At 45.2% G+C, this 14,327-nt stretch overlaps 1 protein-coding gene across 1 annotated transcript in view; it reads right to left on the bottom strand.

The window, feature by feature from the left end:
• Window positions 1–14,327, bottom strand: part of SECISBP2 (SECIS binding protein 2) — a 1,593,758-nt gene that overhangs the window by 142,251 nt on the left and 1,437,180 nt on the right. The window contains exon 11 of the mRNA XM_044064311.1: window positions 1,301–1,455. Coding sequence (XP_043920246.1) covers window positions 1,301–1,455 — 155 coding nt within the window. The remainder of the gene's footprint in view (window positions 1–1,300; window positions 1,456–14,327) is intronic.

Genomic DNA, 14,327 nt, shown 5'->3' with positions numbered 1-14,327 from the left:
TGAGACAGTAAAGTGCCCAAAAGAACAGGGTAATGTAAGTGGACACCAGTCTATAGAGTGAGAAATAAAAACTCACATCAACTGCCAAACAGAGGTTGCACTTGAAACATGTTTGACCCTTTGGCGCAGCTTTCTGCTCCTATGAAACTCCTGAACTTTGTTCCATTGATACTAAGACTGGAAGACTGTGTTTCCTTTTATTCTTTTTTAACAGATGTTTCTTCCTCCAAATGCTCATTTTTTTTTTTAAACTTTTTTCTTCCAAGTGCCTGTTAAACATTAGCTGTCATTCTTGATGCCATTATCCTAGCAATAATGTCTTCTTTCATAGGTCCTTAGTCCTTGATAATTATGTGGCTGCTTGCCAAATAAACTGCCAAAGCATGAGATTGCATTGTTAAGGCCTACTTGGCATATGAACTCTTCCAACCATGCATCACACCCCTGGGTACAATTCAGAGCACTGTCTGGCAGGTATTTGCCTGTGGTCGATCAACTGCTACCTGGTATACTTTCCCAGCTTCCCAAAGAAGCCACCAGCATAATGAGTCCAGCAGTTCCCTTACCCCTGTATGGATGATACAGCAATGGCCACTCACTCCCAACTTCTCAGGCTTAATCATCCAAGGTTCACAGGTTGCGAAATTATTCCAGATCATCTGTACCACAGTTATTTATCTAAGTGCACCAGAAAGCCAGTGCCAAAAGGTCTAGTTTTAGTAGCTCACTTGCAACAACAACAGGTAGTTATAACAACTGTAATGCTCTAAAAAGCTTATGATTGTTTTATTCTTATAGCTAAAGTTTTCTTATTAAGCTCAAGATTATGTGTATAATTAAAAGACTAGTGATTCTCTCCCAAACAAAAACACCCTGTAAATCAAAATCTCTTGGAGGAATCTGATGCCTACTATAGGGAGCGTTGGTAAACTTTTAGGATCTCATTAGTAAAAATACTAAATCATAAAACATTAATGCAATGGACTCAGACAAAATCAAGGCCTACAAAAAAATGACTAACAAAGCACAGCACGGTGACTACTTACTTACTTCTATTGCAGGCAATAACAACTCTGGAAGATACTGCATTCATTGTGCAAAATGAGGATACCAGACTATCGATAAGTCTAAAGATCGTCATCTGCCTTCAGCAAATACTCACACACTTCTATGACTGTTGAAGCAATAACCCTCATGGTGAACATATAAATGTATACTGTACATTTTTGAGGAAGCTTCAGAGTACAAGGCCAATACTAGCCAATACTAGCTAACATACTTCCAAAAGCAAGTGACTCACCTCGGCACCATCATAGCTGAAGATTCCCACCACAGTAACAGGGACTGCTTTCTTTACACAGTGACCAAGAAATTTACGATTCAGTGCAAAGATGAATGGGATATTCTGTTCACAGGCAGTATCGATGATGATTCGCAAGGCTTCATCTAAGCCACCTGTAAGAGAAATCCATTTCCTTAAAATTGCAAAAACAAATGACATGCTGCATAACGGAGTGCTGCATTCACTCATGTTGGTTCACAGGAACAATTCTGATCACACACTTGCAAATTCTAATTTGTGGAAACTTTTTTAGAAGCTATACTACTTATGAACTTGGAACACAAAACACTATCTCGGACTACTATTTATGTCAATAAGACAGACAAAACTAAGAAATTTTGAAATCCATGAATTGTACTGGAGTGCTTCAGGCTTTGCAGAGTTTACAAAGCCCATCACATACCAACTTCTTGCAGCAGTCCTACAAAGTAAAACCCCAAAAGTAAATGATGAGGTACCTCTATGAAAAATCAAAGCAGTGCCTGAAACCAATAACGAAAAAGAAAAGTTGAAGCTGCTATGCAGCTGAGCAACACAATTTTGCACCTGCTCATACAGGGGCATGCACCTTGGGGATTCTGCATTGAAAAATTTGCTAAGCACAACGCTGCAGTACTCTTTGTGGAGGTATTGGGATATACCCACCAAAACAAAAACAAAAAATGAAATACATTTTAGTTTTTTACATATTGGAAACAACTCAACGATATACATTTCATAACATACACGTATAGTAATTGTTTAGTGCCTTTTAAAATGAATGGACATAATTCAAACATTTTCTCAAAACTAGCATGACAATGATCTTGTCTATCGGTGCCATCACAGTGAGTTTTCTTTTTTATAAAAAAAGAGTAACAGTAAACAGTCAGCACTTAAACAGCTGTGTCTCTGCACGACTATCAGGAAATATATACAAGGTAATGGATGTTACTACTAAAAGCAAATAAATGATAAATATGACTGGTTAGTTGCTTACAACAACCAAGTACAATTGTGAACAACTATTACCTCATTAGAACATGTGTAAAACTGTTTTGTGCACACAGATTTAGAATGCAAGCTGGACAGCAAATCAGAAGAGGTGATCACACAAAAAAAAAATGTGCTCAGAACACACTCAAGGAATGTTTAAGAGCTTTACAAAGGTGTCTTTATCATTCTACATTCACTTATGACACACAATTAGACCACTTGGTGGGGAAAGCATGTAACTAATATACCAAAATAAATTTGCACCAGTACTGCAAACTACAGAATTTTTGCTTAATGCTGCATCAGAAGAAATAGTCATGAAAAAAATTATTCGCACATTAACGTACTCACAGCACTGTCAAGTCCTTTACAAAGGTGTTTCTCATAATGCTACATTCATAGTTAATTTAGCAGATTCAAAAAAGTAATCACAAGTTAAAAATCTTGCACAAATTACTAACAACATTCAGTTTATGCAAGACATAAGAATAGTTCCATTGACAAAACTGGATATTAACCCCACACCACCCTTAACCAAGCTGAATGATTCCTCTCCATTACCCTCACTAGCAAGACAACGTTGCTAAGTTTACAAAAGTGAATATGAAGTAGACATCCTAAGTTATATCATAATAGCTATAAGCATGCTTTAATTTGCAACAGATTTAAAAGCTCACAGCAGATTTAAAAATAATTTATGTACTTACCATAACGTGTAATCTGTGTTGTACATCTTCACTTATCCTTGACATACGAGTTTGGTTCCAAGCATTAGAACCGACTCAGTCATTACTACAGCCTGAGAGAACCAAATAAATTCTTGAGCTTAAGTTCCAATTATAGAGACCATATCTAGTGTCAGATATGAAAAAGTGCATAAATAGGACCATTATTCGTTCCATAAAAATCCCGACTGGAAGGAGGAAGGGGGTAGGGAGTCATGGATAAATGAAGATGGACAACACATATGGAATGTTATGCTAAGTACATAACCTTAATTGATGTTGTCAATCTTCATTTTATCCTTGACATATGGGACAAAGTCCCTAGCTACATTAGATCTTGGGAGGACTCACAGAAGAATATTCCTGAGCACCATAGAATCAAATCCAATTTGTAATGAGTAGTAGTAAAGGTATGTGGGGTAGCCCATGTTGTTGCTGCCTTAATATCGTCCGTGGAAGCCTTAGAATGAAAAACTGTTGAAACGGTCTTAGTAGTGTGTGCTTTAACAGGCCCCAGTAATTCAACTTTTCTCTTGTTATAAATGAAGGAAACAATCTTTTAGCCATCTAGATAAGGTGATCTTGGTGACTGGCTTGCCTATTCTAGTACCTGAAAATAAAACAAAACTGGTCAGACTTTCTTATGTCTTTTGTTCTATGAAGATAGAACTGCAGTTGTCTGTAAACATCTAATAAATGCAAACAGTATTTGTCCTTGTTTGAAAAATTGGGAAAAAACACTGGTAAATCAATTGCCTGGTTGATATTAGTTTCCAAAAACACTTTTGGTAAAAAGGAAGGGTTTGTTCTCAAGGAAACCTTATCTTTATGAAATGTCAAATATGGTGGTTTGCAAGATAAAGCTGGAATCTATGAAATCCTTCTGGCAGAGGTAATTGCTACCAGAAATATAGTATTTCAAGATAAACCCATCAAATCGCAATTGGCAGCAGGTTAAAAGGGGGAATGCACTATTGACTGTAACATCAAGTTTAGGTCCCAAGGCATAGATGGATCCTTATACATAGGTTATAACATCAAGGTCCCTTTTAAAAATGCTTTGCAAAGTTTATGAGAAACTAATGAATATATTCTTCAAAACTAATATGAAATTTTGAAATAGCCACTGGTTGCACTTTGACAGTAGATGAAGATGCCCCTGCTTCAAAACGCAAAACTAAAAATGCCAAGACTCTATTGGTAGGCGCAGAGAAGGGTTCATTGTTATTATCACAAGCCCAGCAAAAGAACTTGTTCCATTTGCTTTTATAGAGTTTCCTTTTGGAAGGCTTATGGGAAGCTAAAATAATCCTACGAACTGTGGAGGAAAGTTTATTATACCTGGCGATCGATGGAATTGGAGAAACCACGCCGTGAGTTTGAGGGTTTGAAGGTTCAGGTGAACTAATCCCTCTGGATTGGATAGGAAATCTGACTTTGGGGCCAGAGTTCACCGTCGCTGAATCAGATAAGGCCAGAGGAAGGAGAACCAAATCTGTCGAGGCCAGAAGGGAGCAATGAGGATTACCTTGCTCTTCAACCTGATCTCCTTCTTTAGAAATTGAGGAATTAATAGAATTGGGGGAAAGCCATGCAGAAGTCTGGAGGGAGTCTCTCGGTGACTACCTCCGAAGGGGGAACAGGGCAAAGTAGCTACTGCACTTGTTGTTTCAGGCGATACAAATGCCCCATCAGCAAAAAAATCTTTTCCGCCACTTTGGGATTGAGACACCACTTGTGAGGCAGAAGGACGCATCTGCTCAGTTTGTCTGCAATCACACTGGAGCTCCCCGGAATATGCAATGCTATCAAAAAGCAATTGGAAGAGATCACTCACTGCCAAACTCTGAGAGCTTCTCGACAAAGGGGGTAAGGATCGCTTCCCCCCTGCTTGTTGATGTACCAAATTACTGACATATTGTCTGTCTGAACTGCAATCATTCCTGAGGCGAGAGCAGTTTGAAAGGCTGCAATGCTAAAAGCACTGCCTTCAGCTCCAAAACAATGATATGCAAGTTGGCCTCTAAGCAGGACCAAGTGCCTTGGACAGTCTTGCCCAGATAATGCTCCTCCACCTCATATGGGAAGCATCCATGGTCACTATGGTTTGGGGTTGAAACAAGGCAAAGGGGTGGTCCAAGAGAATTTCTCCTGAATGAATCCACCAAGCTAGGTCTTTCTTGCAACGGTTGGTAATCAAGATCTGATCTGACACTGGTTGATGGAGTATGGACCACTGGGATGCTAGAAGCCACTGAGGAATTCTCATGTAACATCTTACTAACGTTATGGCCACTGCCATCAACCCTAAGGCTTGTAAGACTAGTCGTGCAGTTACTCTCTTGCTCCTGACAATTCTCTTCACTTGGGCCCTGATCTTTTGCAATCTTAGATAAGGGAGGGAAGCTAAGCAAGAACTGGTCACTTAGTACCGCTCCTATGAACTCTAAAGTTTTGGTAGGAGTCAGTTGCGATTTTTCATAATTTACAGTGATCCCTAGGTTGACGCAGGTGTGGAGAGGGTAGTCTGTTGCTTGTTCTAGAAAATACCTGGTGGGAGCAGTAATGAGCCAATCATCTATGTACAGAAAGACTCAATAAGTGCAGTCTCACGTGAGTTGTTACTACTGCTATGCATTTGGTGAACCCCCTGGGGGCTGTGATGAGGCCAAAGGGGAGAGCTCTGAACTGATAATTATTGGCTCCCAGCCAGAAGCAGAGAAATCTCTTGGAGTGCTTGTCCATTTTTATTTGATAATATGCATCCTAGAAATCTATCAAGAACATCCAATCTTCTTCTCCTAGAAATGGGAGAATAAACTGAAACGTGACCATCCGGAATTTCGTCTGTCGAATAGACTTGTTCAAAACACTTGGATCCAAAACTGGTTTCCAGTAACATCTTTTTTGCCACTAAATAGAATCTTGCATAAACTCCTTATTCTATCTGGTCTGGCAGGACCCTCTTGCTTGACTCTTTTTTTCTAGCAGTTTTTAAATTTCTAATAATGCTGGTTTCCCTCTGACTTGGGTGGAACGTCGGGAATTCTGTTGGAATTTTGGTGGGGGGGGTACGGTGTATCCTCTGGTTATGATCCTCTGCACCCAAACATTCAATGTTATCTGAAGCCAGGCATGTTGGTGCAAGGATAAATGCTCCCAAACTGCTTCCATAGGCCTTCCTTCAGGAGCGCTGGTAGGGTTTCCCAGGAAAGGTCTCCTTGGAACCCTGATTTTACAGGCCACCTCTGCCATGTGGACAGTATCTTCCATTAAAGCTTCCCCCTCTGCCCCTGGGGGAGCCACTGCCACACATGTCCTAGAAAGGTCCTTGGGACTTTTTGAACCACATTTTCCGGCTCCTCTGGTTCCCAAAATAGGACCATTGTGGAGTAGAAAAACATATGCCCACTGCAGAAAGGGTCTTTCCATCCTTTTCACACCTGGACAAAGTTTCTCAAACTTTAGGGCCAAAAAGGGACGATCTGTTAAAGGGTGCATTAACAATGAAGACTTGAATGGCTCCGCATATTCACACAAGCGCATCCAGGCGTGTCTCCTTATGGCTATGCTTGATCCCGTGCTCTAGTCATCCCTTCACTTTCATATTCTATGAGCCTCATGGATGAATTTGAAATGGACTCTAGGGTGGCCAACTGAGAAGCAACTTTATCTTGGACTTTGTCAGATATGGCTCCTGCCAGGGTATCTGAATACTCTTTAATCAGATCCCTTTGAAGTCTGGTGAAGTGTGCCACAAAGTTCAAAGACTGTAATGCAAAGGCCAATGAAGTGTAAACCCATTTGCCAAACCTATCCATCACCTGAGACTCTCTATTAGGAGGATGGATAGTGGAACTTTCCTCTGCCAGTTCCTTTTTTGTGGCCACCACTACCACCATGGCATCTACGGGTCTATATTACGTCAAACTCACAGGAGTTTGAACGTTGCAATATCAAACCGTAAAGTTCGAAATCCGATTATGACAAAAAAATCGCTGTTCCGTGACAAAAAAAAAATGCACGTTAAACTTAAACTGAAGTGGAGGGCTGTGCCCCCCCCCCACTTAAATATGCCAACTCTGAGATCGCACCACAGTGGAGGAAATAGCAAAGCCCCGAAAATGGCCCACAGATTTTTTTCCCTGGGAAAAAAAATCAGTGTGCCATGGCTTCGCTATTTTCGTATTTCGAACGTTTAGGTTCGATATCACAATGTTTGAATTCCTGTGAGTTCGACGTTGCAATATAGACCCATCTACTGCCAATCCCTTTGCCCAAAACCGATTATCCATGGGAGCAATTAGAATTTTGTCTGGTCTCTTGGGGATAGGTTCTACAGTGTCAGGAGCCTTCCACACCCAATGTGAGATTAACTTAATGAGCTCATCAGCAGACAAAGTTACACAATAGGTCAATGGTTGAGCACAGAAAGCTTGCGGGTAGACCGATTCCTCTGGTGAGAGCTGTTGGGACGTCCAGCCATCTCTTACCTTAGGGATCTCAAGGATGTCTCCAAAGAAGACGTCATACAGGGGTGACCATAGGGAACCCCCCCCGCCTTCATCGTAATCAGTGTCCTCCGTGACAGATTCCTCTGGGGAATCTAGGTGTTTCCTCTTACACTTCCTCTTCTGAGGAACCTCTTCAGTGGTAAGATCTGAAGAGGTGTCAGCAGAGGATAAAGCCTGAGCAGGTGACTCCTGCAGCTTCAGTGCTCACTGTCGTGGTGTTGAAGATGGTACAGGCTGTGGACGAGAGGAAGGACCTGGAAACTGCTCTGACAGCTGTGGAACCAACTGAATGCCGTGGTAGAGAGGGCCCTCTCCATGGCCTGAAAAGCTGGTCCCCCCCAAAGAGGGAAGAGAGCCCAGCGTCGAGAAGGACTGCCTCAAAACCATGGTCTCCTTGCGCTGAAGAGACAGCCCCTGAAGCTGGGGTCGAGCTAACATATGCCGAAGCTCCAAGTTGAAGAGACAGCTCCAAAAAATTGTAAAGTCTTGTGCCTTGGAGCCAACAGTGTAGTCATGACCCTGAACAGTCTCCAGATCTGAAAAAAAAATGAAAAACTCAGGGTAGGAATTGGTACCAGAGATGGATATCTTGCTGGGACAGAAACAGTCGACACCAGTTAGGTCACAGCTAGGATCTCTAACACCTCAGAGGTGGTTAGAGGAAGAAGACAAGTCAGAGTTGAAGAAGGGGTGGTTCCAGCATCAGAAGGGGCTAGAACAGAGGACACACCTGAAATTTCCTTCGCCACAAGGAGCTAATCTACTAATCTCAACACACCCAATTCGGTTAGACTTTTGGTGGAATGACTAGACTGGGTAGAAAGGGATCTTGGACATTCCAAAAAAGGGCTAGGTAACTGACCTGCAAAAGGATCAATTGATGGGGAACATCTGGTCCTAGGCCAATCTAGAAATGAAAATTCACTGCTTTCTGTTGGTGCTAGACATCGGTACCAGAATAGCAGATGGCACTGAGACTATCGGCTCCATGGTCTGGCCTTGGGTTTGTGCCGACAACTTTGGCACCAGTGAGGGAGAAACTGTCAGCACCGAGAGTGTTACCGAAGTATCCTTTAAAAGTCCATACAGGTTCCATACTAGCAGACGGAACCAAAGTTTTAAGTCTCTTGGTCATCGGAGCTGTGGGTGAAGCTGGAAACTTTTCTTGGATTTGTCAACTTTTGAAGAAGAGGAAGATGAGGAATGGGAATAAACAGTTTTACTTTTTTTCTCATGACCAGGGATGGCCTCTTCAAAAGCAGATTTTATCACCCCCTTGAAAATTAGCTTTTTTTTTTCTTTCTACCAGGGCCCATTGACTGAAACTATGGCATACAGAACAATCTTCCTGTAAGTGCATCGGGCACAGGTAGTAAACACAGAGGGAGTTCCCATCAGAATTGTGCAGTTTTTGACCAAATTTGAGGCATTTCTTAAAAGTGCCTCTTCCATTATCAGCTATGATACGTACCAAACAAGTGTACACATTAACACACAGATGCACAAACTATATACTTAGAAAATAGTAACTAATAGAAAGGTATACGTATAACGCACTTTTTTTTTTTTTTTTTGTAAAGGGAAGAAAAAAAGGGGAGTCAAAGATATAGGCTACCAAATATGGTAGAAAAGAGTACCCGAAGGTGCGGGGGGGAAAAAAAAAAAAAAAAAAAAAACTACCAACAATGGTAGATGAGGAAAAACACCAAAGTGTTATAGAGAAACGCTATTTGAAAATGGGCAGGCTATAAAGAAAAATAAGAAGTTATGTACTCACCATAACGTTCCATCTGAGTAGGCAAACTTCATTTGTCAGCAACCTATGGGTTTATTGGATCCATATCGGATCCGAGCCGGCAGCTTCCAACAGCTAAGATCCAAGCTCCAAGCTCCTCCCCCTTACCCATAACCCCCTGGTATCCCTTCCTGACCCCAGATCGAGTTTGCTTATACATAAACCATATGATACCAAGAACCACCTCCATACTCTAACCTAGAGACAATCCGCCATGAAAGCAGGAGTCCTTTGAACATCCATATAGGTTAGGGGGACGGAGGGAGGGACGGTTGCTGACAAATGAAGTTTACCTACTCAGATGGAACGTTATGGTGAGTACATAACTTCTTAATCTGAAGTAGCTAACTTAATTTGTCCATCAACCTATGGGACAGAGTCCCCAGCTACCGAATTCTTGGGAGGTCCTCATGGAAGGATGTTCCGGAGCACTGCAGAGCCAAAGGATGCCCTCCCTCTGGAAACAAAATCCAACTTGTAATGGTTTATAAATGTATGAGATGAAGCCCAAGTGGCTGCTGAACAAATGTCATCCAACGACACCCTAGATCGAAAAGCAGCAGAGGTAGAAATCGATCGAGTAGAATGGGCATGGACTCCTTGAGGTGCAGGCCAGCCAGAACTCTCATATGCCAAAAGAATACATTGGGAAATCCATCTGGACAATGTGACTTTTGATGCAGGTTTTCCCAAAGAGGATTTAGCAAAGGATACAAAAAGCTGGTCTGATTTCCCGTGATCAGCTGTCCTGTGCAAATAGAATCTTAGCTGCCTATGTACGTCTAAGAGAGTTCTGATAATTTGGAAAGAAGACTGGTAAATTAATAGATTGGTTGATATTAGACTCCGAAGCAATTTTGGGCAGAAAAGAGGGGTTGGTCCTGAGTGAGACTCTATCTTTGTGAAAAATCAAATACAGTGGCTTGGCGCAAAGGGCTTGAAGCTCTGAGACCCTTCTGGCCGAAGTTATGGCAACAAGAAAAGTTGTCTTCCAAGATAAGTATTTCAGATCCACCGAAGTTGCAGGCTCAAAGGGAGGAGCTGTTAGAGACTGAAGTACAAGAGTTAAATCCCAAGGAGGGACTGCATCTTTAACCGGAGGTCTTAGTAGGAAAGTGCCTTTTAGGAAGGTCTTACATAATTTGGACGAAGTCAAAGGGCCGAGATCACTGCCAACATGATAATGGGAGATTGCAGCCAACTAGACTTTGACCGTAGAAGAGCTAGCACCTTGGTCGAATAATCCTGACAGAAAATCTAGTACAGCTGGCAACGGAGCTGTAAAGGGATCTAAGTTTTGATGCTCTGCCCAAATAGAAAAACGCTTCCATTTGCTATTAGAAATTCTTCTAGTAGATGGCTTGTGAGCGGCTACTAGAATAGCCTTGACAGGGGACGAGATACCGGGAGTCCTAGCTATCAGTGGAACTGGATCAGCCAAGCTGTGAGCTTGAGGTTGTCCAGATTCGGGGTTGACAGGCCTCATGGGTGAGAGATCAGATCCAGGATGGGATCTAGAATCCATGAGGGATTCACTAGATGAGACCATAGATATGGGAACCAAGCTCGACGAGGCCAGAATGGGGCAATGAGGATTATTCTGCTCCCCAACCATCTGGCTTTCTGTAAAAACTTTAGCATCAGGGGTAGAGGAGGGTAAGCATAAAGTAGACCGGGTGGCCAAACATGCACCAGAGCGTCTCTGGGGGATTCCCCAGGTAGGGGAATTAGAGCGAAGTAGTCGCTGCACTTTGCATTCGAAGGAGAGGCGAAAAGATCGCAACGAGGTTGACCCCATTTGGAGAAGATTTGCTTCGCTACTCTGGGGTTCAGAGACCACTTGTACGGTGAGAGGATGGTTCGACTCAATCTGTCTGCCAAGATGTTGGACCGTCCCGGAATGTGCATCGCTATGAGAAAGCGGTTGGTGAACATCGCCCATTCCCACACTCTCATGGCCTCCCGACAAAGTGGATAGGACCTGGTTCCCCCTTGTTTGTTGATATACCAGACGACCGACATGTTATCTGTCTGGATCGCAATTGTCACCAAGGGAAGAAGGCTCTGAAGTGCTTGCAGCGCCAAAAGCACCGCTCTCATCTCTAGGACACTGATATGCAATGAGGTCTCCGAATGGTTCCACGTGCCTTGGACGGTCCTTCCCAAGCAGTGCCCCCCCCACCCGAGGCGAGAGGCGTCCATGGTCTCCGTGGCTAGAGGAGGGGACGCAGAGAAGAGGCGCCCCTTCTGGGGGTCTAGAGACTGGAGCCACCATAAGACGGCTTTCCTGCACACCCTGCTGACAGGAACGGGGAAGCTCAGGGGATGTCGCAGGAAGGACCACTGGACTTGAAAAGTCCATTGAAGAACTCTCATGTTTAAGCACGCCATGGGTAGTAGGTTGATGGTTGCCGCCATTGAGCCTAGAGCCCTCAGGACCAATTCCTCAGGGGGAGCTGGGGATTGTAGAAGGGCCAGTACATGGAGTTTCAGAGTTCGTAGCCAGTCCGAAGTCAAGAAGGCTAGCAGCTGGTTTGTGTTCAATCTGGCTCTGACAAAATCTAGGATTTGAGTTGGAAGAAGGGAAGATTTCCCAATGTTGATCGTGATCCCCAACCGGGGAGCTAGATGGAGAAAGTAATCCCTGGCAGTGAATAGTAGATGCCTGGTGGGGGCGGTCAGGAGCCAATCGTCCAGGTACGGAAAGACCTGAATTCCCTGGAGTCTCAGGTGGGCCGCTACAACAGTTAACACTTTGGTGAACACCATGGGGGCTGTGGTGAGACCGAAGGGAAGGACCCTGAATTGGTAATGGCTGGCTCCCAGCCGGAAGCGGAGAAACCTCCTGGATCGTCTGTCCATCAAAATGTGCTAGTACGCATCCTTGAGGTCTATGGAGCACATCCAGTCATTCTCCTGCAGAAGGGGAAGAATGGATTAAAGGGTGACCATCCGGAACTTTTCCTTGGCTACTGACAGGTTTAGGAAGGACAGGTCGAGGATTGGTCTTAGGTCCCCCGTCTTTTTTGGCACCAAGAAGAACCTGGAGTAAAAGCCTGATCCGGACTGGTCTGAGGGGACGTGCTGGATTGCTCTTTTTTCTAGCAGCCGGAGTATTTCCTCAGCTGCCGCCTCCCTTTGATTGGGTGGGACATCGGGGAGGCTTCCGGAACTGAGAGGGGGATTGAGAAAGGGGATCTTGTAGCCTCTGGATATGATCTGAAGCACCCAGAGATCTGTAGTAATGGACTCCCAAGCTGCCAGGTGCCTCGAGAAAGGCCCCCCCCCCCGAGTACCTCCAGAGTGGAGCAGTCGGGTAACCCATCAGGGTTGCTGCGTGGGCCGATCAGAGAAAGGTTCTCTGGACCCAAAGTTCTTCGGGCCCCCTCTGCCTCTAGGGCGGCGTCCACCCTGTCCTCCTCTGCCTCTGAAGGATGAGGGGTCCGGAGCGAAATGGGACTGTTGAGACTTCCAGAACCACATCTTCTTCTGTCCCTTTTGGTTCCTGGAGAAGGACCTCTGGGGAGCAGAGAAGCAAACTCTGACGGCAGACGTCTTCCCGTCTTTCTCGCTCTGGACCAGTGTGTCGTGTACGGTCTTGCCAAAAAGGGCAGAACCATCAAACGGGGCATTTGCGAACAACGCCTTAAAGGGTTCCGCGAAATCACAATGACGGAGCCACGCCTGTCACCGTAGGACGACGCCCACTCCGCTAGCTCTAGTGGCTCCTTCCGTGGCATGGGACAGTAACCGCATAGATGTACTAGAGATAGACTTGAGAGTTGCCATTCGGGTAGAGTACACTTTCTTGTCCTCCACCGACATGGACTCTGGGGGTGACCCAGCGTATTCTTTGATAAGATCCCGCTGGAGCCATTATCACATGTGCCATATAATTCAGCGACCTCACAGAGAAGGTGGCTGAAGCGAACACCCACTTCCCCAGACAGTCCATCGTCCCAGACTCTTTGTCTGGAGGATGGACTGAGGAACTCTCCCGGGCCAGTTCCCTTTTGGTGGCGGCTGCCACCAACATGGCATCTACTGGGGCTCCCTTGCTCCAACATGACTTGTCCGAAGGGGGGCTGAGAATTTTGTCCGGCCTCTTTGGAAATGGGCTCCACAGTGTCCGGTTCCTTCCATGCCCTGATAGTAATCAGGTCTACCAGGGGATCAGCGGGAGGGGACACCCAAGAGGTAGACAGGCCTGCTTCAAATGCCTCCAGAAACACAGACTTGTCGGAGGAAGGTTTTGGGGCAGACCACCCCCCTCTGATCCGAAGCATCTTCATGATGTCTCCGAAGGAGACGTCTTGGGGGGGTGACCCTGGGGAACCTTCCCCTTCCTCCAAGTCTGTGTCCTCTGTCAAGGACTCAGGGGAGTCCACGTGCCTCCTCTTGCACTTGCATTTGTGAGGGACTCTGTCTGAAGAGGCCTCACCAACCACATCCTGTTCCAGCAAGGGAACTATCTGGGACGTCTGTGCAGGCTGTCCCTGGGGCCGGGTGATGGAAGGCGGACCCGTCTGAAAGGGAGTGCAGGGTGGAGCCATAGCTGAAGCCAGGGGCCTGGAATCCCTCGACAAAACCCTCTCCACGACATCGAACACTGAAGGAGAGCTGCTCTCCCTAGGATCCGAGAGCAGACCCAACCTCAGATCCGACGTGCGGATCAGAGCCGACACGGTCGTATCCGAAGGGCCAGTATGCTCCGACCAAGACGGAGTCAAAGCCATACTGACACCTCCAGATCCGAAGCTCAGCTCTCGGCTCCGAGAGCTCGGATCCGAAGAAAAGGGACCCGACAGACTCGAAGGTGCCATCGGAGCCGAAGTACCCGATACTATTGGCGCCGACAGTCCCCCAGCTCCGACGCTACCTGGCTCCGAAGACTCCGAACCCCGGTAGAGGGTTGGAGAAGGAGCAATCGGGGTGAAAAAGGGGGTTGAGCTCCCCCCGGAGGGGGGGGAGGCAGG

This window comes from Protopterus annectens, chromosome 2.part2 (assembly GCF_019279795.1).
Source record: "Protopterus annectens isolate FY-2018-M chromosome 2.part2, PAN1.0, whole genome shotgun sequence".
Classification (NCBI taxonomy): domain Eukaryota; kingdom Metazoa; phylum Chordata; order Ceratodontiformes; family Protopteridae; genus Protopterus; species Protopterus annectens.
The sequence above is the reverse complement of the archived record's forward strand: the minus strand, read 5'-3'. Positions and strand labels throughout refer to the sequence as shown.